Consider the following 23346-nt stretch of genomic DNA (forward strand, 5'->3'; position numbering starts at 1 on the left):
CTTCCCCACTTTTCTCAAGGCAACCACTTCAGTCTTATAGATGTGATTTTCATTTCTACTTATTGACTTTCTTTCTTCTTCTTTTTTTTATGCTCCCTCCCTGTCTTGCCACAGCCTCCATCAAAGGCCTGAGTGCTGAAGCCGAAGGTATGTAAATATGGTTTCAGAATTTGCCACAAGAATTTTTCACACATTGTGAAGCTACCTGGAACCAGGTTTTGTTGGTAGAGTTTCAAAGAGGAGTAAAAAGGTTCATACTACTGAAGGATGTGGTTGTCATGGCAATATTTTAACCTGTCAAGTTGCTTCAAAGGAATCTGAGAAAGAAATATTTAAATAATAGCCATGTCATTTTCAAATCAAATATATATTTATATTTTAGGGTATCTCTGATAAATAAGAAAATTTTAATTCCATTTTGCCTGAAACCAGTGCTCTGTTGACCTCAGTGGAAGTGTAAGAGGCATGGAGAAATCGCAGTGTGAGTGCGATACAAGGCTTAAGAATTAATCCAAATCAGAATTTCGAGTCAGTAATATCACAACCCTGAGCAGAATCGAGTGCTTCTAAACTCACTGACTTCTGTGAGTTTAGGAGAGTGTAACCCTGCTAGGATTTCACATTTTATCAGTAAATGGGAATATGCTGCTAATCGGATCTGGATTCGAACTTCTGTTGATAGTTGCAGGTGGTTAGCCATGTTGGTCTAAAGCAGCAGAACAAAGTTTGAGTCCAGAGCCACCTTTAAGATGGATAAAAATTTATTCTGTGTAGGACGTAGGAACATATCAAACTGCCTTATACTGAATCAGACCCTCGGTCCATCAAAGTCTGTATTGTTTACTCAGACTGGCAGTGGCTACCCAGGGTCTCAAGCTGAGGTTTTGCATGCTTACTTGTCTGGACCCTTTTTAGCTGGAGATGCCGGGGGTTTAATCTGGGACCTTCTGCTTACCAAGCAGATGCTCTACCACTGAGCCACTGTCCCTCCTCTTTCATGTACATGCCCACTTCTTCAGATACATTGAAACAGAAGTCGCTAATCATTATATACAGGTAGTGGATGAGAAGGATGTTGCCAAGAAGGTTCAGCTAGAGTTGAGATGCATAAGTAACTGAGAAATAAATATAGCTAAAATGAAGGTGATAGGCAAGACCTGTGAATACATATTTTTTTTGAACATATGAAGCTGCCTTATACTGAATCAGACCTGTGGTCCATCAAAGTCAGTATTGTCTTCTCAGACTGGCAGCGGCTCTCCAGGGTCTCAAGCTGAGGTTTTTCACACCTATTTGCCTGGACCCTTTTTTGGAGATGCCAGGGATTGAACCTGGGAACTTCTGCTTACCAAGCAGATGCTCTATAAGCAGGAATAGCAGGAAATCAGCACAGTGTAATAAAACTTTGTTGAAGGTGCCACGGGAGCCAAACTTTGTTTTGTCTTCTATTGAATTTATGAGACACATTTTCTGCATCCTGGCTAAGTAACTTGGGCAGATGATGATGAAGAAGTCTCTAATGTTGACTAGAGATTTATTGAATCTATTGAATTTTCTTGAAAAATCTCCCTGGTGTTCTTGTAATCCTCTTTTTTTTTTTCTTCCGCTGATATTCTCAGCTTGATGTAATGGTTAAGAGTGGCAGACTCTATTTATTTATTTATTTATTTATTTATTTGATGGACTTATATCCCGCCCTTCTCACCGAAGTGTCTCAGGGCGGCTCACAACACAATGATTCATACAATTCCATTTAAAACATTTACAGATACAATAAAAGCATAGTTAATAAAACAAGATAAAATAAAGGCAGCGGTCTATAAGAGCATTTTGTTCCATCCAAAGATGTTCCATCCAAAATATCAGTTAGGTGTTATAGGCCTGCCGGAAGAGGGCTGTCTTGCAGGCCCTGCGGAACTGCCCTAGGTCCCGCAGGGCCCGCACCTCCTCCGGCAGCTGGTTCCACCAGTAAGGTGCCGCTGTTGAGAAGGCCCGATCCCTGGTGGATTTTAGGCGGGCCTCCTTTGGTCCAGGGACTACCAGCAGATTTTGTGAGCCGGAACGTAGTACTCTCTGGGGAACGTGTGGGGAGAGACGGTCCCTAAGGTAGGCAGGTCCTAGGCCATACAGGGCTTTAAAGGTAATGACCAACACCTTGTACTGGACTCGGAATGTTACTGGCAGCCAGTGCAGATCCCGGAGCCCCGGCCGAATGTGCTCCCATCTTGGGAGCCCTAATAGCAGCCGGGCAGCAGCGTTCTGCACCAACTGCAGTTTCCGGGTCCGGCACAAGGGTAGCCCCATGTAGAGGGCATTACAGTAGTCCAGCCTCGAGGTGACCGTAGCATGAATCACTGTTGCTAGGTCGTCGCGTTCCAGGAAGGGGGCCAACTGTCTCGCCCGCCTAAGGTGAAAAAAAGCGGACTTGGCAGTGGCTGCTATCTGAGCCTCCATCGTCAGAGAAGGCTCCAACAGCACCCCCAGGCTCTTGACCCTGCCCGACGCTGTCAGTGGTGCGCCGTCAAAAACTGGCAGGGGGATTTCCCTTCCCGGGCCGCAGCGACCCAAGCAAAGGACCTCTGTCTTCGCTGGGTTCAGCTTCAGCCCGCTCAGCCTAAGCCACCTAGCCACTGCCTGTAACGCCCGGTCCAGATTTTCTGGGACGCAGGCGGGCCGGCCGTCCATAAGCAGATAGAGCTGGGTGTCGTCTGCATATTGATGACAACCCAGCCCATACCTTCGGGCAATCTGGGCAAGGGGGCGCATATAGATGTTGAATAACATCGGGGAAAGTACCGCCCCTTGAGGCACGCCGCAGTCAAGCGTGTGCCTCTGGGACAGTTCCTCCCCAATCGCCACCCTTTGTCCCCGACCGTCAAGGAAAGAGGAAAGCCATTGCAAGGCCAGCCCCTGAATCCCAGCGTCGGCAAGGCGGCGCGCCAGAAGCCGATGGTCGACCGTATCGAACGCTGCCGATAGGTCCAACAACATCAGCACCGCCGAGCCACCTTGATCCAGATGCCGCTGAAGGTCATCCGCCAGGGCGACCAGCACCGTCTCCGTCCCATGGCCCGGGCGGAAGCCAGATTGGTAGGGGTCAAGGACAGAAGCATCCTCCAGGAAACTCTGTAGCTGCAACGCCACTGCCCTCTCAATAAGTTTGCCCAAAAAGGGCAAATTCGAGACCGGCCGATAGTGTGCCAATTCGGCCGGATCTAATGTTGTTTTCTTCAAGAGGGGACGGACCACCGCCTCCTTATCTCTAATCTGGAGAACTGGGTTTGATTCCCTGCTCCTCCATATGAAACCTGCTGGGCAACCTTGGGCAAGTCACAGTTCTCTCAGAACTCTCAAAACACCTCCTTCACAAAGTGACTGCTGTGGGGAGAGGAAGGGAAGGAGATTGTAAGCTGCTTTAAGATTCCTTAGGATAGAGAAAGGTGGGGTATAAAACCTTTCTCCTCCCTGGATGAGGAATGAACTCTTCCTGAACTTTCATTTTAGGCAAAATCTAGTAATACTTCTGGCATAGCTGCCAGGCCATAGAATCCTGGGGGGCAGTGGTGGTGTAGAGAACCCAACAGAAACTGCTAAAAGTCAAGTTTGATATTGAATAGCCCCAGTGAGACCAACTCAAATTATTTGTGAGGCAAATAGAAGTTAGACACTGGATGGCTATGGGAGATAATTTCATATCACATCCAAAGGACGCTTGGGTAGAAGGAAAGTTTCCTGCTGGCTAAATTCAATGAGATTATATTTTGCAGATAAACCAAAAAACAAAACAAAACAAACAATACCAAAGATAGAGAATTTCACAGAACAGGAGATCTTAATCCTTGCAAGACAGAGGTTCTCTGCTTTAGTAGAAAGACAGACTGGGGACTTAAGATCTCTCCTGTCTTGGTTGGAGTTATACTCTCTTTGAAAAACCAACTTCGCAGCTTGGGAGTGCTACTGAACACAGCAGTCACCTTAGGAAACCTGCAGTGGCTGCTGTGATCTAGAGTGCTTTTGGCTCAGGTTCAGCTGGTGCATTAGCTGCGTCCATTTCTGGGTCAGGCAGATCTAGCTAGCCACAGTGATCCCTGCCTTACATGTAGACTGCGCTACTGCAATGTGCCCATCTGGGGCCTACCCTTGAAGAGTGTTCAGAGGCTGCAGCCAGTGCAGACCAGTATGGCTAGACTGCTGGTTGAGGCCAGCTAAAGGGACAACGTGACACCCCCATATTACAGCAATTACATTGCCTACTGATCCCCTCCTAAACCCAATTCAAATTTGACCTTTTCCAGGGTTCTACATGGTTTGCGACCAGGGTATATGAAGGACCATCATCACATCTGCCTGGGATGAAGGACCTGCCTGGGAATTAAAATCGCAGGGAGCAGCTCCAAAATTAACATCCCCAGGAAGGTGCACCTGTTTTTTGATCTTTAGGAGGCAGCTGAAGATGGCTTTATTTAGGACTACCTTTGGTTAAAGGAATCCTAAATTGTGGTTTTAAGTTTGATATAGTTTATATTTTAATGCCATCTATTTTATGCATTTTATTAATATTGTAAGCCACCTTGAGCTTGGAAGAAGAAGATATTGGATTTATATCCCACCCTATACTCTGAATCTCAGAGTTTCAGAGCGGTCGTAATCTCCTTTACCTCCCCCCCCCCACCCCACAGCAGACACCCTGTGAGGTAGGTGGGGCTAAGAGAGCTCTTACTGCAGCTGCCCTTTCAAGGACAACTTCTATGAGAGCTATGGCTGACCCAAGGCCATTCCAGCAGCTGCAAGTGGAGGAATGGGGAATCAAACTCAGTTCTCCCAGATAAGAGTCCACGCACTTAACCACTACACCAAACTGGCTCTCTCTGGCAGCTAAGAAATATTTGTAAATAAATAAATAAGCCTTTTTGCCATTGATGCTTATCTCTAGATGTGTTAAACAGGAGGACATCACATCAAGAGCCTGCACATGTTTAAATCATCAAAGAATCACTCTCTCCAGATATTTACAACTGCAGTTCTGATGGCAGAAATGTACTTGACTGAGAACAATGATCACATTCCATGATGAATAGGACATATGTTTGTGTTTCTCTTGATAGCATTTGAGTGAAATACAAGTGCTTGAAGACAATGGAATGACATTTGAGTGGTGATACCTGACATGTTTCTTTCCTTTCCATTTTGCAATTAGTTTTAAGGAAAGAATTAGAAAGCATTATTGAGGGCAGAAGACAAATCAAGCTCAAGATTATCAAAGCAGGAACTCTGGAGTCACAGTTCTACAAAGAACTAAAGGTAACTTCGTCCGGGAACTTTTTGACATGAGTATGTTTTGGGTGACATGTGACAGGAGAATTTCAGGAAGAGAATTTGGTGTGAGAACAAGAGAGTTAACAATACCATGCATAGAAGCCACAGAAAAATACAGGGAAGTAAAGTGTAGGCTGCAGCCCATCAGCCATTAGATGAAATGCTGTTCACTAGCCATTATAGTGGCCTCTCACATACCCAACAGATCTTCCATATTTACTCTGTGACTGGGGCAGTTTAAACAGAGGGGCTTTCAGATTGGCAGGTCACAAAATATGACTGGTGGGCTGTATTTGGCTTTTTTAAGTTATGGAGGACTGTTCTAGAGAATAGCTAGATGTGCATGGGGCAGGCCTGTAATATCTAGCTCGATTCATACATATGGTTTTGACGAATGTGCATCCTTACCATGCCATTCAGCAAAGTCTGAAGCCTTTCTCTAATCTAAGGAGCTTTACTCCAATTTAAGTGGCTCTTCCACTGACAGAAGAGCTACTGTCATTGAAGATGGCTCCTTACAGTGGTGAAAGGCTTTGGACTATGTGGAATGGAATGGTAGGATACATGCCAATGACTGTCAGAACAAGGCTGTGAAAGTGTTGGGACTAGGTTGCCAGTAGGGTTGCCAAGTCCCCTGCATCTCGGAGTGGGGGACTTTCGTGCACGCACAATGCAATGACGACACCCGGAAGTGACATCATTTTGCTGGCGCACGGGGCGGCTCTAGGCATTTCCAGGAAAAGTATGGTTTTACTGGACACTCCAGTCATTTGGGAGGGGAAAACTCTATGGTACCTATTGTATCATAGAGTTTTCCCTCCAAAATGGCTAGAGTGTCCAGGAAAACCAAAGAGTTTCCCCAGAAACACCTAGAGTGGCCGTGTGTGGCGTCACCGGCGCAATGACGTCACTTCTGGGTGTCGTCATCACACCAGCGACACGGGGAGGTTCCACCTGCTGGCCCAATGTGTCCTGGTGGGTTGGGAACCTCCCAGGTGGGGAAATCCCCACCCGCACTGGGGGCTTGGCAGCCCTAGTTGCCAGGACCTCTGGTAGGGTGGGGGAGTCCCCCAGTTTCAGGCACTCTGCTCCACCACCACCCCAACCTCCACAGGGAGAGAAGAAACTGGATATACACACTATTTCTTTAATGCTAGTCCCTCCTGCTAGTTCTGAATTGTGCTTTATTCCCCCAGGATTTGATTCAAAAGTATGAAGGAGACCTTTGTCAGCTCTGTAGAAGATGTGTAGAAATGAAAAGGGCCTACCATGATATCCTGGTAGGTTATATTTTTAAGTATCATTATATATTTATATATGTAAACTCTAATGGCAGAAAGTGAGGAGGACCTAAAGAATCTCTTGTTGAGGGTGAAAGAGGAGAGCACAAAAGTACGCTTGAAACTCAGCATAAAAAACCCCAAGATCATGACATCCGGCCCCATCACACCTTGGCAAATAGAAGGGGAAGACATGGAAGTAGTGACAGACTTCACATTTCTGGGATCCAAGATCACTGCAGATGGTGACTGTAGCCATGAAATTAAAAGACGTTTGCTCCTCGGGAGGACAGCTATGGCAAACCTGGGCAGTATAATAAAAAGTAGAGACATCACCCTGCCAATAAAAGTCTCTATAGTCAAAGTGATAGTATTCCCAGTAGTAATGTATGGCTGTGAGAGCTGGACCATAAGGAAGGCTGAGCACAGAATAACAGATGCTTTTGAGCTGTGGTGCTGGAGAAGGATCTTGAGAGTCCCTTGGACTGCAAGAAGATCAAATTAGTCAGTCCTAAGGGAAATCAACCCAGACTGTTCCCTGGAAGGTCAGATGCTGAAGCTCAAATACTTTGGCCACCAAATGAGAAGGGAGCACTCACTGGAGAAGATCCTGATGCTGGGAAAGACAGAAGGCAAAAGAAGGAGGAGATGGCTGGACAGCGTTACTGATGTAACAAACACGAATTTGAGCAGACTTCACAGGATGGTGGAAGACAGCACCTTAGAAGAAGAAGTTTTCATTTGGTTTTATACCCCGCCCTTCACTACTCAAAGGAAGAGAAGAAGAGGAAAAGATTGGGTTTACACCCTACCCTTCACTCAGAGCAGTTTACAATCTCCTTTTTTTCCTCTCCCCACAACAGATACCCTGTGAGGTAGGTGGGGCTGAGAGAGCCCTGACAGAAACTGCTCTTGAAACGAACGTCTCTGTGAGCACTTGTGACTGACTCAAGGTCACATCAGCAGGTGCATGTAAAGAAGCAGAGAATCAAACCCAGTTCTCCCAAATTAGAGTCTGTGCACTTAACCACTACACCAACTTGGCTCTAAGAAGTCTTGGAGTGGCCTACAATTGCCTTCCCTTTCTCTCCTCACAACAGTCACCTTGTGAGGCAGGTGGGAGTGAGATAGCTGTGAGAGAACTGCTCTTAAGAGAACAGCTCTGAGAGAACTGTGTCTGGCCCAAGGTCACCCAGCTGACTTCATGTGGAGGAGTGGGGAATCAAACCTGGTTCTCCAGATTAGAGTCCACCACTCTTAACCACTACACCAAATAGGCTCTCTTAAAGACCAACAAGATTTTGAGACATAAGTTTTCAAGAGTCAGCACTCCCTTCATCAGCTCTAACTCTCAAAAACTCGTACCCCAAACATCTTGTTGGTATCTAAGGTGCTACTCAAGTCTACAGTCCAACATGGTTACCCTCCTGACACTAGTATAGTACAGTATAGTGCATGCAGAAATATGGCAGAGGAGGGAATCCTTGCCCTCATATAATTCACAGCATGACTTTAAATGCCATCTTTAAAAATTTAGTCAAGTTTTCGACCTTTTTGTTAACTGATTTATTAACATCCAAATATCACAGTACTGATGATACTTCAACATATTTAATGAAAGTAGCAGGGGCCTTTCCTGGCTAAGTAATTCAGGCAAATCTGCTTTGTGGGGACAGTCTTAATGCATTTCCTGAATAAAATGACTGTTTGCATTAACAACATTAGCTATGAGTTCCTTTTCACAGGGGGACGGCTCCAATTAAAAATATGATTAATGCATGCCTAATGCTCAGTAGTGTGCAAGAGGAGGATGAGAGGCAGTTCTACGTGATTTCCTAGCTGCTGTGAATGTCAGCACCTTGTACTTTTTACCATCCTTAGATGTACCATCGCCACTTCCTTGGGGGCTACTTGTGATCTTACCTCTATCAACACCATTGAAAGCCAGTTTGGTGTAGTGGTTAAGTGTGTGGACCCTCATCTGGGAGAACTGGGTTTGATTCCACATGCTGGAGTGACCTTGAGTCAGCCACAAGTTCTCTCTCAGAGCTGTTTTGCTCAAGAGCAGTTTCTGTCAAAACTCTCTCGGCCCCATCTACCTCACAGGGTGTCTGCTGTAGGGAGGGGAACGGAAAGGAGATTGTAAGCCACTCTGAGACTCCTTTGGGTAGTGAAGGTAGAAGATCAGAGTCAGTGGAAGAACTTCTGCTTTACATGCAAAAGGTCTCTGGTTCAACCCCTGGCATCTCCATTTAAAAAGGATGACACAGTCACTGATGGAAAACACCTTTGCTTAAGACCCAGGAGAGAAGCTGCTAGACTGAGTAAATGATACTGTTGATGGTCCAAGGATCTGATTCAGTATAAGCAGGGGGTTTTTTTTTGTAGCAGGAACTTCTTTGCATATTACACCACACACCCCTGATGTAGGCAATCCTCCAGGAGCTTACAGTAGGCCCTGTTCTAAGACCTCTGTAAGCTCTTGGAGGATCGGCTACATCAGGGGTGTGTGGCCTAATATGTAAAGGAGTTCCTGCTACAAAAAAAAAAGCCATGAGTATAAGGCAGCTTCATGTGTGTATTCAGGCACAGCCATTCCTTACTGGAGCTAATTTCAGTCAGGAAACTAATGCATGGAGGGGTGTGTGTGTGTGAGCCGATCTGTTTCTCCTTGTCCAGTACTATGGGCTGTAGCTCTGTGGTACACCACCTGCTTTGCTTTCAGAAGATCCCAGATTCAATTCCCCCAAATCTCCAGTTAAAAGGCCATCTGACAGCAGTGGTGATTCTGTGAATTTAGGGTGAGGTATTTGTGAATTTCTTGCATTGTGCAGGGGGTTGATGACCCTGGAGGTACCTTTCAGCGCTATGATTCTTTGATTAATTGTGGTGATTAGTGACAGGAAGGTTTGCATGCCTTTCCCTCGTGTCCCCCCATAGATGCTGGGCCCATGACTCTGGACTGCTGCTGCCAGACAGAGCAGACAATGCTTACCATAATCTGCCAATGGACTGGCTCAGTTTAAAGCAGCTTTGTGGGTTCACTGGCTTATAGGGTCAAGAATTACACCAGAAGACTCAATGGGTGATACCAGGTGGTTGTTTAAAGCTGCCTGGGGGACGGGAAGCAGGCGGACCAAAAAAGCACATCCACATGTGCACATCTGCCTGCCATCCCCATCCTGCCCTGGTCCTGTCCCAGGCTTGCCAGGAGCTGGCTCGAAAAGGCACTACTTTCAAAGTGGTACCTTTTCGCTGGAGCTCCTCTGAGGTGCCTTCCCTGCCGTCTGGAAAGCTGGGAGGCGCCCGGAGAGCCGCAGGCGGAACGCGAGAGCGTTCCAGATGCTCCCTGGGTGCCTACAGCCCGCCCCTTTTCTGCATGCCGTCCAGAAGCTCCGGGGCACTCCATTTCTGGCTGGCTCTCTTTGGGACAGCTGGAAGCTCACCCAAACAGTCCGTCTGGTATCACCCAATGACACATATAGAATGTAACATGTAATTTGGCCAATGCATTAAACACTGCCATAGATCTGGTGAATGTTCATGACTCTTAACAACCTGCTAGTGAACTACCAATCTAAGACTTATAAAATTCAGGGGGCTGAAAACTCAAGGCTGAAGTTATATGGTTTTTAAATATATATATTTTTACGTTTGTACAAAATTGCTAGGAAATGGCATTGCCGACACTATCTATAGATCTACATTTATTTATTGTTTTGCACAGAACGAACATTTGGCATTTTTTTCCCCCTAAGGGCTTTATGATGTGGTATTCAGAAACACTTTGCACCTGTAGTTTCCATTTTATGTCAAGTGGGACTGCTGGCGCTTGGCTTTTTTTTTTTTTTTTTAAATTCAAACCGTTTCTGAATACCAAACAGTCCTGGAAGGTGCATAGAGATGAAGCGAGTAAACAAGGTTTTCAGCATTTTAGTCATTTGTTGCTGGGTTCTTGCACAAATATTAATAAACAACAGTAACGTCTAAGCAAAGCAAATCGGATTGCACCCTTGGATAATTAAACAGAATGTCTTCGTAATTGTCTTCATTTACAGAACTTCCCTGCCATCCCAGAGTTGCCTGATCTAGCTCCTCAGCTGGCACAACAATAACAGCCCAAATAATGTGAATGTTATTGTGGTTGTTCAGTAATAGTCACTCAGAACTAGACATTATGTTATGACTAGTCAGGATTTCAGAGGTCAAACACAATGGTGTTCTTAGACACAGGCTGTTTATGCTCCCTTTCCTGCTGTAATCCCTTATACTTCTGAAAACCAACTGGGCAATTGCCAGAAGAGCATTAGATGTGGGGAAAAGTGTAAGATGGTTTCCTGTGCGCATGTGGTAGAAAGTGCCGTCAAGTCACAGCTGGCTTATGGTGACTCCGTCAAGACAAGAGATGTTCAGAGATGGTTTGCCATTGCCTGCCTCCACATTATGACCCTGGTCTTCCTTGGAGGTCTCCCATCCAAATACATGATAGGACTGATTCCGCTTAACTTCCAAGATCTAACAAGACTGGGCTACCCTGAGCTATCCAGGTTAGGGCTCTTGTGCATACACATTTTACGTGTATACATGGGTGCTTTGTAAACTGCCTGTTTTCTTGACGTACTTGTTAATATTATTCATTTTATCAAAGATTTCAGGTTTTCACGGCTGGTAACATCATTAGGGTTTGTAGAATCTTTCGGGATCAAGTGCCGTGTTCTACTGGAGAAAGTTTTCCTTTCTCCAGTAGAACATGGCACTTGATCCCGAAAGATTCTACAAACCCTAATTATTCATTTTATTATTACTTTGATCACACTGATAAATATGGATAATATTAATTATAATAGTAATAATAGTATTATTTACTGAACAAGGTGGTATATACAATAACATGTGCCAGTGATTGAGCGGAGGTGGGGGTCACAGCCAATATTCTCAAACTGGAGAGCTAGTTTGGTGTAGTGGTTAAGTGTGCGGACTCTCATCTGGGAGTACCGGGTTTGAGTCCCCACTCCTCCACTTGCACCTGCTAGCATGGCCTTGGGTCAGCCATAACTCTGGCAGAGGTTGTCCTTGAAAGGGCAGCTACTGTGAGAGCCCTCTCCAGCCCCACCCACCTCACAGGGTGCCTGTTGTGGGGGAGGAAGGTAAAGGAGATTGTGAGCCGCTCTGAGACTCTTTGGAGTGGGAGGCGGGATATAAATCCAATATCTTCTTCTTCTTCATGCACACACTCTCCCCGGTTCAAAGAGCCAGTTTGGTTCAATGTTTAAGTGTGTGGACTCTTACCTGGGAGAACAGGGTTTGATCCCCATTCTTCCACATGCACTTGCTGATGCGACCTTGAGTCACTCACAGAGCTGTTCTTCCCAAGAGCAGGTTCTGTCAGAGCTCTCTCAGCCCCACCTACCTCAAAGGGTGTCTGATGTGGGGAGGGAAACGGAAAGGAGATTGTAAGCTGCTCTGACATGACTCCTACTACTACTCTTCTTCTTCTTCTTTTTCTCCTGCTCTTCCTCCTCTTTCCACACAGTCAACTATGATTTGGGGAAACCAGGCTTGTTTTAAACTGTAAACCTACTCCTTGGTTACCAGATGTTCTTTAGGTAGCAAGTGTAAAGGGCTTGGTTTTCCTGCCAGGAGGTAATTTTTGTAGTCAGTAAACAGAACATAACAAAGAATATTTATCTATTTCCAGGTTGATTTCAGATAACAGATTAGCAGCACAGGTTTTCAGGTAAAAGAAAACCTGGCTAAGACATGTAAATTTAAGGTTGTTCAGTTTCAAAGTGTGGCTTGAATTTCATTCAGTGCTTTCAGGCACAAACAGTCTTTTCCTGACTAGCCACTAGGATGGAACCTCTGACATACACAGGATTCCAGCCACACCATCTTGTCCTTTCCCAATAGTCAGACTAAATGGTAGAGTTAAACCACTTAGCCACACTACCAGGCAGAGCTACCCTTCTAACTACGAGTGCTACGAGTAATAGGGTCCCGCCACTATGACGTATCAACGGAGGGAGGCAGTATACTGCGGGGGCATATAGACCAAATGCGCCGCCGCACCTTGCCGGAAGAGCCGGCTGCAATACGGAGCGAGGAGGGACCCACGGCTGCGCCCACACAGAGAGCCACCCCGCCCCGCTGACTGCTCCGGCCGATCGGGCGGTAGAGCCACACCGAAGCGGGGGCGACTCCCCAAGAGTAGGGACACGAGCAGCAGGGCACAGACAACCATAGGCCGGGGGTTCTCCCACATGGGGGAGCCGCCGCCCCGTCCGCCACAGCAGCCGTGGCCCCGGCAGCACCTGAAACTGCTCCGACTCCACTAGTAACCCCAAGGAGGTCAACCAGGGAGCGCACGGCCTCCGCTTACTTGTGGGATTATGTGTCCTGAGCTAAGGGGGGAGGAGTGTTATGTCTTGAACATAAGCTGTTGTACCGCATGGCGATCGCTACTGAGGCGACCTGTGGGTCCCCGGATGTGGCTCGCCAGATGCCCCGCCCATCAAGATCTGTGGCGGGAAGTTTGACTGACCAGGATTGGACTGGTCAGACAAGGGGGCAGTTCCGGGTAATGTATATAAGCGGGACCCGGCCCACGTGCTCCCTCTCTTATAATGTGTTACTAAATACACCATGTTGCCTTCAAACCGTCTCAGTTCCCGGTACATTACATGAGGCAAAACCAAAACTATCACTACACTCTCCCTGAGGCAGATTTGAACATTCTCTATGCTTCCCTCTGACATTTAATTCCCCCCCCCCCCCGCCTGAAAGGTGATTGGATGCAGGAGCAGCATTCCCATAGGCTCAGCTGAGTGGCTGTTTTTCTCTTTGGGGGGGGCAGGATAGTCTCCTGTCTGTCAAAGGGTCACAAGTGACCCTAGGCTAGTACAAGGCAGCTTCATGTGCTTATGTGTAGGGTTGCCAGCTCCAGGTTGGGAAATACCTGAAGATGTTGGGGGTGGAGCCTGATGAGAGCAGAGTCTGGGGAGGGGAGGGACTTCAGTGGGGTATAATGCCATAGGGTTCACTTTCCAAAGTGGCCATTTTGTCCAGGTGAACTGATCTCTGTTGCCTGGAGATCATTTGTAATTTCAGGAGATCTCCAGCAACCATCTGCCGGTTGGCAACTCTAGCTCATGTGTGTGTGTAAGTTTGTATGACACTGAGCAAAGTCACTTTGGGTACTGGCATGGAGATGTATAGTTATAACTAACAGGAGAATAGTTAAGGATCCTATAGATCTGCATATGTTACCTGATGGCATCTGGCCACTGTGGGACAATGACTGTATTTACAGGGCTGTTGTTTGAATCTGAGTTGGCCACTGGCAACCGGAAATCAACATTCATGCCGATTGTATGTACTGAAGGTGCAACCTTAGTTCACGAGTGGTAGTTCAAGCCTCATTTGCTATGCTGCAGTATAGCTGTTCTTTCATTTTTAAAAGCCTCTGAGAAATGCTGAGAGAGACCTTGGTACATTATTATGAAAAGGTTATTTTCGGCAAAACCTTGCTAATTACATTTTCCTGGTCCAAACGTAGCTTTAATCTTCTGCTTCGGTTCAGATGATGCCCCCACAGGTTGCACAGGCCTTGTCATCACATTTTGTAAGGTGTTTGCATAGGCGCAAGCTGGAAATGTAAAAAGGCAATGGTTTCCAGTGCAGTTTCTGGTATTGCTTTGGAGCTCGTATAGAGACATTAAAGCTGATCAATATAGAAACATGAGAAGATAAGAAGAGTCCAGCTGGATCAGACCAGTAATCCATCTAGTCCAGAATCCTGTTTTGGCATAGTAGGTAACCAGTTGCCCAAGAGGGTCAACAAACAAGGCAACTGGCCAAGACCGCCTAGTACTGGGTTTCAGAGTTTTCCTGCCTGTAAATGTGGTGGCATCCTTTGGTCACCGTGGCTAGTAACCATTGATGGACCTCCATGAATTTGCCTAATCCCCTTTTAAAACTGTATATGTTAGTGGCCATGATGTACATCTACAGGCATGATAATAATAATAATAATGATGGTGATGATGATGAAGAAAAAGAAGAAGGTGATGATGGTGATGATATTGAATTTATATTTCACCCGGGTTTTATTCCTCACTCCTCCACTTACAGCTGCTGGAATGGCCTTGGGTTAGCCATAGCTATCGCAGGAGTTGTCCTTCAAAGGGCAGCTGCTGTGAGATCCCTTTCAGCCCCACCTACCTCACAGCATGTCTGTTGTGGGGGGAGAAGATATAGGAGATTGTGAGCCCCTCTGAGTTTCTGATTCAGAGAGAAGAGCAGGGTATAAATCTGCAGTCTTCTATACTCTGAATCTCAGAGTCTCAGAGAGGTCACAATCTCCTTTACCTTCTCCCCCCCCCCCACACACACAACAGATGGCCTGTGAGGTAGGTGGGTCTGAGAGAGCTCTTGCAGCAGCTTCCCTTTAAAGGATAACTCCTACTAGAGCTATGGCTGACCCAAGGCCATTCCAGCATCTGTAAGTGGAGGAGTGAGGAATCAAACCCGGGCGGAATATAAATTCAATATCAGCTGCATGTGAAGGAGTGGGGAATCAAACCCCATTCTCCCAGATAACAGTTCGCACACTTAACCACTACACCAAACTGGCTCTCATACCCCACTCTTCACTCTCAGAGTGGCTGTAATCTCCTTCCTTTCCTCTTCCTGTGAGGTAGGTGGGGCTGAGAGAGCTCTGAGGGGACTGCTCTGAGAGAATTGTGACCGATCCCCAAGGTCACCTAGCAGCTGCATGCGGAAGAGTGGGGAATCAAACCCAGTTCTCCAGATTAATGTCTGCTGCTTTTAACCAGTGCACCAAACTGGCTCTCTACACCAAACTGGCCGTGAATTCGCCAATCATATTACTCACTGAGTGCAAAAGTATTTTCTTTTGTCCATCCTGAATCTGTCCTGTTTGTAACAGTTCCTTGGTGTATTTATTAAGATTGATGCAGGTGGTTCAGTAAATTCACATGTCAGAATGTGCCAAACTCTACTGAACATTCTACCAAGCAATAAGTTTTCCGAACATGCGGATTCTCCACACTTTTAAGAATATCCCACAGCAGTAACATTGATATCTGTGGGTTTGTGCTTCTTATTTCTTACTGTGCCACAGCAGCAGGAATTGCAGTGGAAGAATCAATAGCAATAGAGAGAGTCACCTACCACTTACCTTCCTGGAGATCAACACTTTCCATAGATTTGTTCATTAGCTATAGAAATTGACCTTTTCAATATTGCTTAAATTATTATCAATTAACATGGGTGGTTTGGAGGCTCTGCAGAAACCCACAGACGTCTGTCACCCTAGAGGTGCAATTAGGAGTGTATCATGAGAACTATTGATTAAGTCGCCAATAGATGAAGTTAAGTTGATTGGCGAGTGAATTAGATTTGGAATGATTTGTGCTTTTTCGCCCGGGGTGCCCATAAGAATCCATGTTGAGATTACTCGCTTTTTTATTGGCATAGTAACATGCAGAGAAACAGAGCAAACAAGCAATCTATGGCCATTGAAACAAGTGAGAACATCTTATTCAAGCTGAGAATTCTAAACCAGGGCTTTTTTTTTTTAGCAGGAATGCACAGGAACACAGTTCCAGCTGACTTAGCATCAGGGGGTGTGGCCTAATATGCAAATGAGTTCCTGCTGGGCTTTCTCTACCAAAAAAAGCCCTATTCTAAACTATAATCCTGTCTCATTCTCCCTACTTTTTTTGGTAGGAAGGGGCAGCTATTGTGACGTCAGTTTGCTCTGAGGAGACTAAAAGTAGTCCAGGCCTCTGGTGGTTTTTTGTACCATCTACTTATTATTGTAATATCTGTTGTTGCTTGCTGTCATGTCACAGCCAACTTTTGGTGGCCCCATAGGATTTTCAAGGCAAGAGACATTCAGAGGTGGTTTCTCATTTGTGCAGCAACCTTGGTATTCCTTGGTGGTCTCCCATCCAAATACCAACTAGGACCATCCCAGCTTAGCTTCCAAGATCATAGCAGATCGGACTAACCTGGGCTATTCAGGTCAGGGCAATATCTGTACCAAATGCCAATTTGTTTCTAAGCTCAATTCAAGGTGCTGCTTTTGACCTTTGAAACTACAACCTGCCCAGGTCTTGAGGTCTAGGCACCCAGGAACAGTTTCTTCTGCAGGAACTGGCTTTCATGGAAGTTAGGTTGGCTGGAATCTATGAGAGAGCTCTTTTGACCACTGTCCCCAGACTCTGAAATTATTTCTTCTGAAATTCTTTCACCTGGAGGTTGCCTGCCTCCAGGAGGGGCCTGGAGACCTCCTGCTTTTTCAACTGATCCCCAGCTGGCAGAAATAGATTCCCTGGAGACATTGTACCATGCTGAAGTCCGTCCCCAGCCTCAGAGTCTCCAGGTATTTTCCAACATAGACCTGGCAACCCTATTCTTCTAGAATGTGAGATTGGTGCCTCCCCTGCAGGCCATTCCAGGCTAAATTATTTTGGGGAGGCCTTTGAGTTGGATAAAATAGTTAAATCATAGTTGTTTGCTCTTGTTTTAGATAGTTTCTTGTTGATATTTATGAAATTGTTTTATGGAGATTGTATTGTAAATAGTCTTGAGCACTTTATGTGTAAAGGTAGCTGTGAAATATCTTAAATAAGTATTTACAAACATGAAAGATAAGCAGCTGCATGTCCAGGCCATGATTATTCTCCTTACAATACCAGTGTCCCAAAGCAGGGGTCTCTGTCACGCCTGTGGGTTCTTTTGAATTTTGAGAAAGGATATGGATGCCACCCAAATTGGCTGCCATGGAAGGTGGCTCAACCACAAAATGCTGTGAGAAAATCTTTGGAGTTCCAAGCCAAGTGTCTTTCTATGGGCTCCCTGTAGACCAAGTGGTAATGTCTCCTGGAATCATCTGAACTCCATCCTGCTCCATTGTGATGGATTTACTATTGGCTTCAGATAAAAAGTGATTTCAGAATAAAGCAAGTTGGCTTCCATGTCCAATGGGTGCCATATTGGGAATCACTGCCCTAGAATGGTTGCATTCAAGATTGCATTTCTTTTCCCCCTAGCCCACCTTCCCCCACATGTTTAGGCAACTTTCATCCTGGCTGTTCAGTTTCACTGTTCCTAGATGCTCTTATGTCCCCATCAAATTCATTGTTAGTGGTGCAGTTGTGGAGCAGAGGATATGGCTAATAACAATACATTGCACCACAGCAGAGTTCAGGATAGTCGTGGTCTTCCTGCTTGTTAAAAGTTCTCTTATTTAAGTATCATTTTGCTCTGACTCTCTTGGATCTTTCCTGGTCAATTAGAAAGCGAGTTCTATCAACCCCCAGTTTGTACCACATCAATTGCGTTAAGCAGATGCCCTTGGAAATGATGACACATCTCCTTAATTAAACCCCAGGAAGTGATTTAAAACCAAGAGTCTCCTTCTGCAATATACCTGCAAACACTGCATGAGGCTTGCATGAAAGAGATCTGGACAAATAAATAGCAGACTCCATAGCACTAAATTCTGTGTGGGCTCCTACAGAGATGCCTTGAAACTGATCACAACTCCAGGCAAAGACAAAAGTACAAAGTTTCACTCCAGAGTTGGGCTAGGGACGCTACCAACATGCAGCAGGAACATTTCAAGGGATGCTATCAAATTTCTTATTTATGCCTTGAAAAATAAGCTGTATTTCAGGCTGAAGTAGGATGGGGGAGGTGAGGAAGTCTCCTTCCATTAGGGGAAATCCTTTCTGTCCTCTGAAATGATCACTGGACCAAACCCATGATTGGCAAGAATATATTGAGTATTTAGAATTCCACTGTAGACGATTCTAAGTTTAATTTTTTTAAAAGATTTGGAATTCATTGCATCTAGCTTTACTGTGTTTAGCAGCCTAACTAAGGGGCAATTTACACTTTATTCAGCAGACAGTTCTGGTGCCTGTACATTACTTTTTGGCCATACTGAACATTATAAAGTGTGAAAGACCTCTAAAGACACAGGGTTAGAAAGTGGGCATGTGCCAATTAAAGAGCTTCAAGTGACCATTTTTTTCTGTTGCATGTTCACAGTTCACCAATACCCTGAGATCTTGTTCATACACACTGCTATCCAGAAGTGTATCCCCCATCTAGTATGTGTGCTTCTCATTTTTGTTACCCAGATGTGAAACTCTGCACTTATCCATGTTGAACTGCATCTTATTAACATCCACCCACTTTCCCTGCATGTTCAGATCTCATTGAATTCTATATCTTCTGAGCTATTTGCTGCTGCTCCCATTTTGGTGTCATCTGTAAATGTAATGAGTATCCCTCCACCCCCTCATCCAGAGCATTTATAAAAAATATTGAAAAGTACTGGGCCTAGAACTGAGCCCTGTGGCTCCTCATTGGATACCTCCCTCCAATCAGATGGAATGCCATGTACAACTACTCTTCTCTATCCACCTAATTACTTTAGAGTCCAGTTTGCAATCCTCCAGTTTACCCTTCAGAACATCATGAGGAATTTTGAGTTCTTTCCTTCTGTCCATAATCTGTACAGGTACTCAACTATATTTGTACATTGTACATTGTATAGTTCCTCGTTTCCCACTCCATATCCTGCACTTGCTGGGGCAAAAGGTGAAGGTATCATAACATGGGTCTTTGCATGCATTACAAGGGAAAGGGGGAGAACTTGATTCAGATGTGCGGTTTTTCAGCAGCTGTTTACATATAGCTCTATCCTATGTTGCCATCTATACTATACCATCTGTTGAGGTTCCGGGTTTTCAACAATTGTAGTTTGCATATCATAAAACCATTGCAGGCAGAGTCTCCTGCAAGGAAAAAAAGTTCTAAGATTGTAATCCTCCCTCCCTCTTTCTCTCTCCATGTCCCAAACTCTTGGTGAAAACCCATTCAATTAAAATATGGGAGTTATGGCCAATTAAAGAAATGACAGACCTGGCTGACTTTTTATTAGGCTATCTCAAAGAACTGGGCAAACTCCAATTATTGGCCTAATGGCCATCTTGTTATCCATGGCCAAATTGTTATTTAGCCAAATAGCTTAAAAATGGAAATGTGATTACTTGCCCGTGATTGTGGATTGGTTGAACAAACTGCAGGGAAAGGGAGGAAATTGAGAAGTTAAGTACCCTAATCTGAATTAGAGAAGCCACTGAGAACATAGAAGTATGTGGGCTCAGACAACGGTCTTTCCGAACGCACTGGAACAGCTATTATAATTAATTCTTTGTATGAGTTCATGTAATGGGGATTGTGTGGTTTAGAACTTTGGGAGATTTGATAAAGTAAAGGGAATTCCAGATTATGTCCCATTTTGCTTTTAACCCCCCCCCCCCTGCACAAATTAATTAAATGAATCAATGATCCCCCCCCATTACTCTGTTAGCTTAATCTTCTCTCCCTACCACGACCTTTCCAAAAGATTTCTATGGTCAAATCTGAATGGCTTGAGTGCAGAGCTGGCCTTGCCACTAGGCAAATTAGGTGATTGCCTAGGGCACTGTCCTTCTGGGGGTGCCAAATTGGGTGTCCCCCATGTGGCTCAGTGAAGTTATCAGGGGGCAGGGGGTGCCAGACATTAGCCTTGTCTAGGGTGCCAAACAGTCTAGGACCAGCCTTGCTTGAGTGGCTGAGTGGAATATGCAGTCCTCCATCACTGTACTTCTGAATGGGAAAGGAAAGTGGCATCTTTACCAGCAGGCACTGGAAGGCACTGAAAGAGATGTCTGGCCTAAGGCTGCAGCACTGTGCAGACATACAGCTTCCAAGTGGCTTCTGGAACCCAGGATGAATGCCAGGTGATGACATCACTTGGTGGTGCCAGATTCTCTCTAGCCACTTAGACCTGCATGACATTATTGCCATGATTGTAGAAGCTCCATCATGTCATCCCAATGTTCATGAGTAAGACCACTGCTTCCTCCTCTCTCTGCAGTGGTGCTCAGTGCTGGCGGCTGCGATATTTCCTGCAACCCACCACATTCCATATATGTGGGTCAGACAGTGAAATCTCTGATTTGCACATAAACCATCTCCTTTAAGGCACACATGAAACTGCAAAATCTTGCATTCATCCACAGGAGACAGAAGGAATCTCCTTCTGCCTCTTCATTTTAGAAGCTCTTTACTATGGCTCATACATGTGGTGGCAGTGGAAATTGCCATCAAGTTGCAGCTGACATATGACAAACCTGTAGGGTTTTCAAGGTAAGAGATGTCAAGGTGCAGTTTGCCATTTCCTTCCTCTATGTACTGACCCTGGGCTTCCTTGGTTTCTCCCATCCAAATACTAACCAGGGTTAACCCTGGTTTCTCCCATCCAAATACTAACCAGGGTTAACCCTGCTTAGCTTCTGAGATCTGATGATGGGCCATCCAGGTCAGAGGTTGGTTTATACATGCATAGCATTAAACATCCAGCATTCCTGTCTGTATCCCTGCAGGTGAAATTTGGTGAACCAGAAGATCGAGACTCCGAAGAGTTTTTTGGCTGGATTTCAAGATTTATCAGTGAATTCCAGAAGGTCTTGCAGGAGTTTATGTCATGATGGCGGGAATGGAACTGTGTAGCCTCAGTCAGCAATTAAATGATGGTTATTGTGATAATTGTGAAGAACACACCCTCCAGAAGTCAATTTGACATCCAGGTCCCCACAGCCCTGCTCTGGCTAGACATTTTGTTACGTTTCCATTATCCACTTTCCTCAGAACAAGTCTTCTGGTCTCAGAAGGAGAAAGAAAATGAGGCATTGCTAGAAATTTAGTAACTGAAGGGCAAAACATTCATGCCATAGAAGGAGGCCCAGGGCCAGATCCAGGGGGGAGCAAAGGGAGCACTTGCCCTGGACTCCAGGGGGGGGCACCAAATTGGGTATGGAGTCCATTCTATTCTATGTGCCCAAAAGATAGAATGGACCCATAAGGAGGCATCATTTTTTAATTTTGTCCACCTCCCCACCGAAAAACATGTAGATCCAGTCCTGAGGAGGCCCTGTGTGGGTGCTCAGGGAAACAAAACCTGAGGAAAAGATATGGAAGTAACCTGAGGCCTTAAATCCATTCAGTTAGAAAGCCAAAAATAATATTTTTTTAATGCTTGGTTTTCATAATTGAGACTCTCAGTGTGTAATCTGAATTTACAAATCAGCTTGATATGGATCAGGCCCACAGTGCTGAGGAGTTTTTTTTTTTTTTTTAAAAAAACCAAATCTTCTTTCATGCTGTTTCTCTGATTGAAATCCCTCCAGATGCTTTAAGCCCTGAGTAAAAAGTTTTACTAAAAACACACCCACCCTCCTAGACCTGTGGTTAGACAATGGTACAGATAGGTAATTGTAGACCCTAGATATTTATATATACTAAAAATTCAGTCTTGTTCTGAAACCTCCTTACTGAGTCCATGAACCCTGGCCTTCCACCCCCAAATCTGGCCTGGACACCACCATTGCTGTGAGGGCCAGTTCTGCCATTCCAGTAATGGAACTCCAGTGATATATGTAGTTTCATTGGGAGCAAACATAACCAGGGGTGGAATTCTAGCAGGAGCTCCTTTGCATATTAGGCCACGCCCCCTGATGTAGCCAATCCTTCAAGAGCTTACAAAAAAAGCCTTGCAAGCTCTTACATCAGGAGTGTGTGGCCTAATATGCAAAGGAGCTCCTGCTTTAATTCCACCCCTGAACATATCTAAGTGATAGTTCACTCAAGACATATCAGCATCTCTGTTGGATGCATCTATAGAAGGTGGTAATGGTTTTAGATCTTTCCTATCTTTCCCCACCCCCCACCCCATTAAGCCAATTCTGCTTCCACAACTGATTCAAGTTGGTAGAAACTGCTTGGAGGGAGGGAAAGATCCACACAATCCTTGATCCCAGGGATTTCTGGACCAAACTCATTGTGTGATAGTAGCTGACAGGTGAAATACGCAAACAGCCAAATTGGAGAGTTTGTTTTAAAGTTGTGACAGAATTTTATAAATTTGTTTTCAGCATCTTTCATTCACAATGCCAATCAGATTCAGAAAAAAACCAGCATTCAAATGTCTTCAATTTCTTTTGTCAGATTTCACCATTTCAACCTGATTTATCCAATATTGTTTCAGAAATAAAGATCTTTTGTTTATAGCATCCATGAGATAAGTTTGTTCTTTCCAGGATTTTTAAAAGACAGACCACAGGTGTATTTCTACATCTATCAAGATTACTAGGGTAATTTCAGAGAGGGGGGTGGGGTTGAAATCTCCTCAAGCTTTAAAATCCATTCTGAACTTTTTGAAAGGATTTTGAGTCTTCCTTGAGAGAAATGAATTAGCATGTGATTCTCTCTCTAATTCTTCATTCTTGTTTGGAGTAATTTGGCTACATAATACTAAATAATATGTTGCAATGGAAAGTGAATTAAAGTGGGAAACATTTCACAAAAACATCATATTCAGGTAATAAAGACAGGCAGTAACAGAAAAAGAGAGAGGACTCCTCACTTGTAAGATGTGATCAAGTCATGCAATGCCTTTTGGATGGATAAAGACAATTTTGGGCAATTTGCTGCTGTAGTGCTCTAAAATATCAGTTGTGTTCGTGGGAAGGACAAAATGTCAGGAACAGAAGACAAAGAGGGGGAAAGCAATTAGTTTAATAGAAACTAAATAATGCATTCCCCATCTAACTAGCTTTACCAGTCTGAAGAAATTCCCCCATCTATTGCTGACTCGGGTGTTGGCTTT

General features: G+C 44.9%; 1 protein-coding gene across 1 annotated transcript in view; it reads left to right on the top strand.

Annotated features, from left to right (window-relative positions):
* LOC132567286 (formin-F-like) overlaps window positions 1-21298 on the top strand; it is a 102332-nt gene extending 81034 nt beyond the window's left edge. Inside the window, exons 13-16 of the mRNA XM_060232971.1 lie at window positions 115-147; window positions 5198-5301; window positions 6513-6596; window positions 21065-21298. Of these exons, the coding sequence (XP_060088954.1) occupies window positions 115-147; window positions 5198-5301; window positions 6513-6596; window positions 21065-21169 (326 nt within the window). The 3' untranslated portion in view covers window positions 21170-21298. The remainder of the gene's footprint in view (window positions 1-114; window positions 148-5197; window positions 5302-6512; window positions 6597-21064) is intronic.
* Window positions 21299-23346: the final 2048 nt, after the last annotated feature.

Source organism: Heteronotia binoei, chromosome 2 (assembly GCF_032191835.1).
Source record: "Heteronotia binoei isolate CCM8104 ecotype False Entrance Well chromosome 2, APGP_CSIRO_Hbin_v1, whole genome shotgun sequence".
Classification (NCBI taxonomy): domain Eukaryota; kingdom Metazoa; phylum Chordata; class Lepidosauria; order Squamata; family Gekkonidae; genus Heteronotia; species Heteronotia binoei.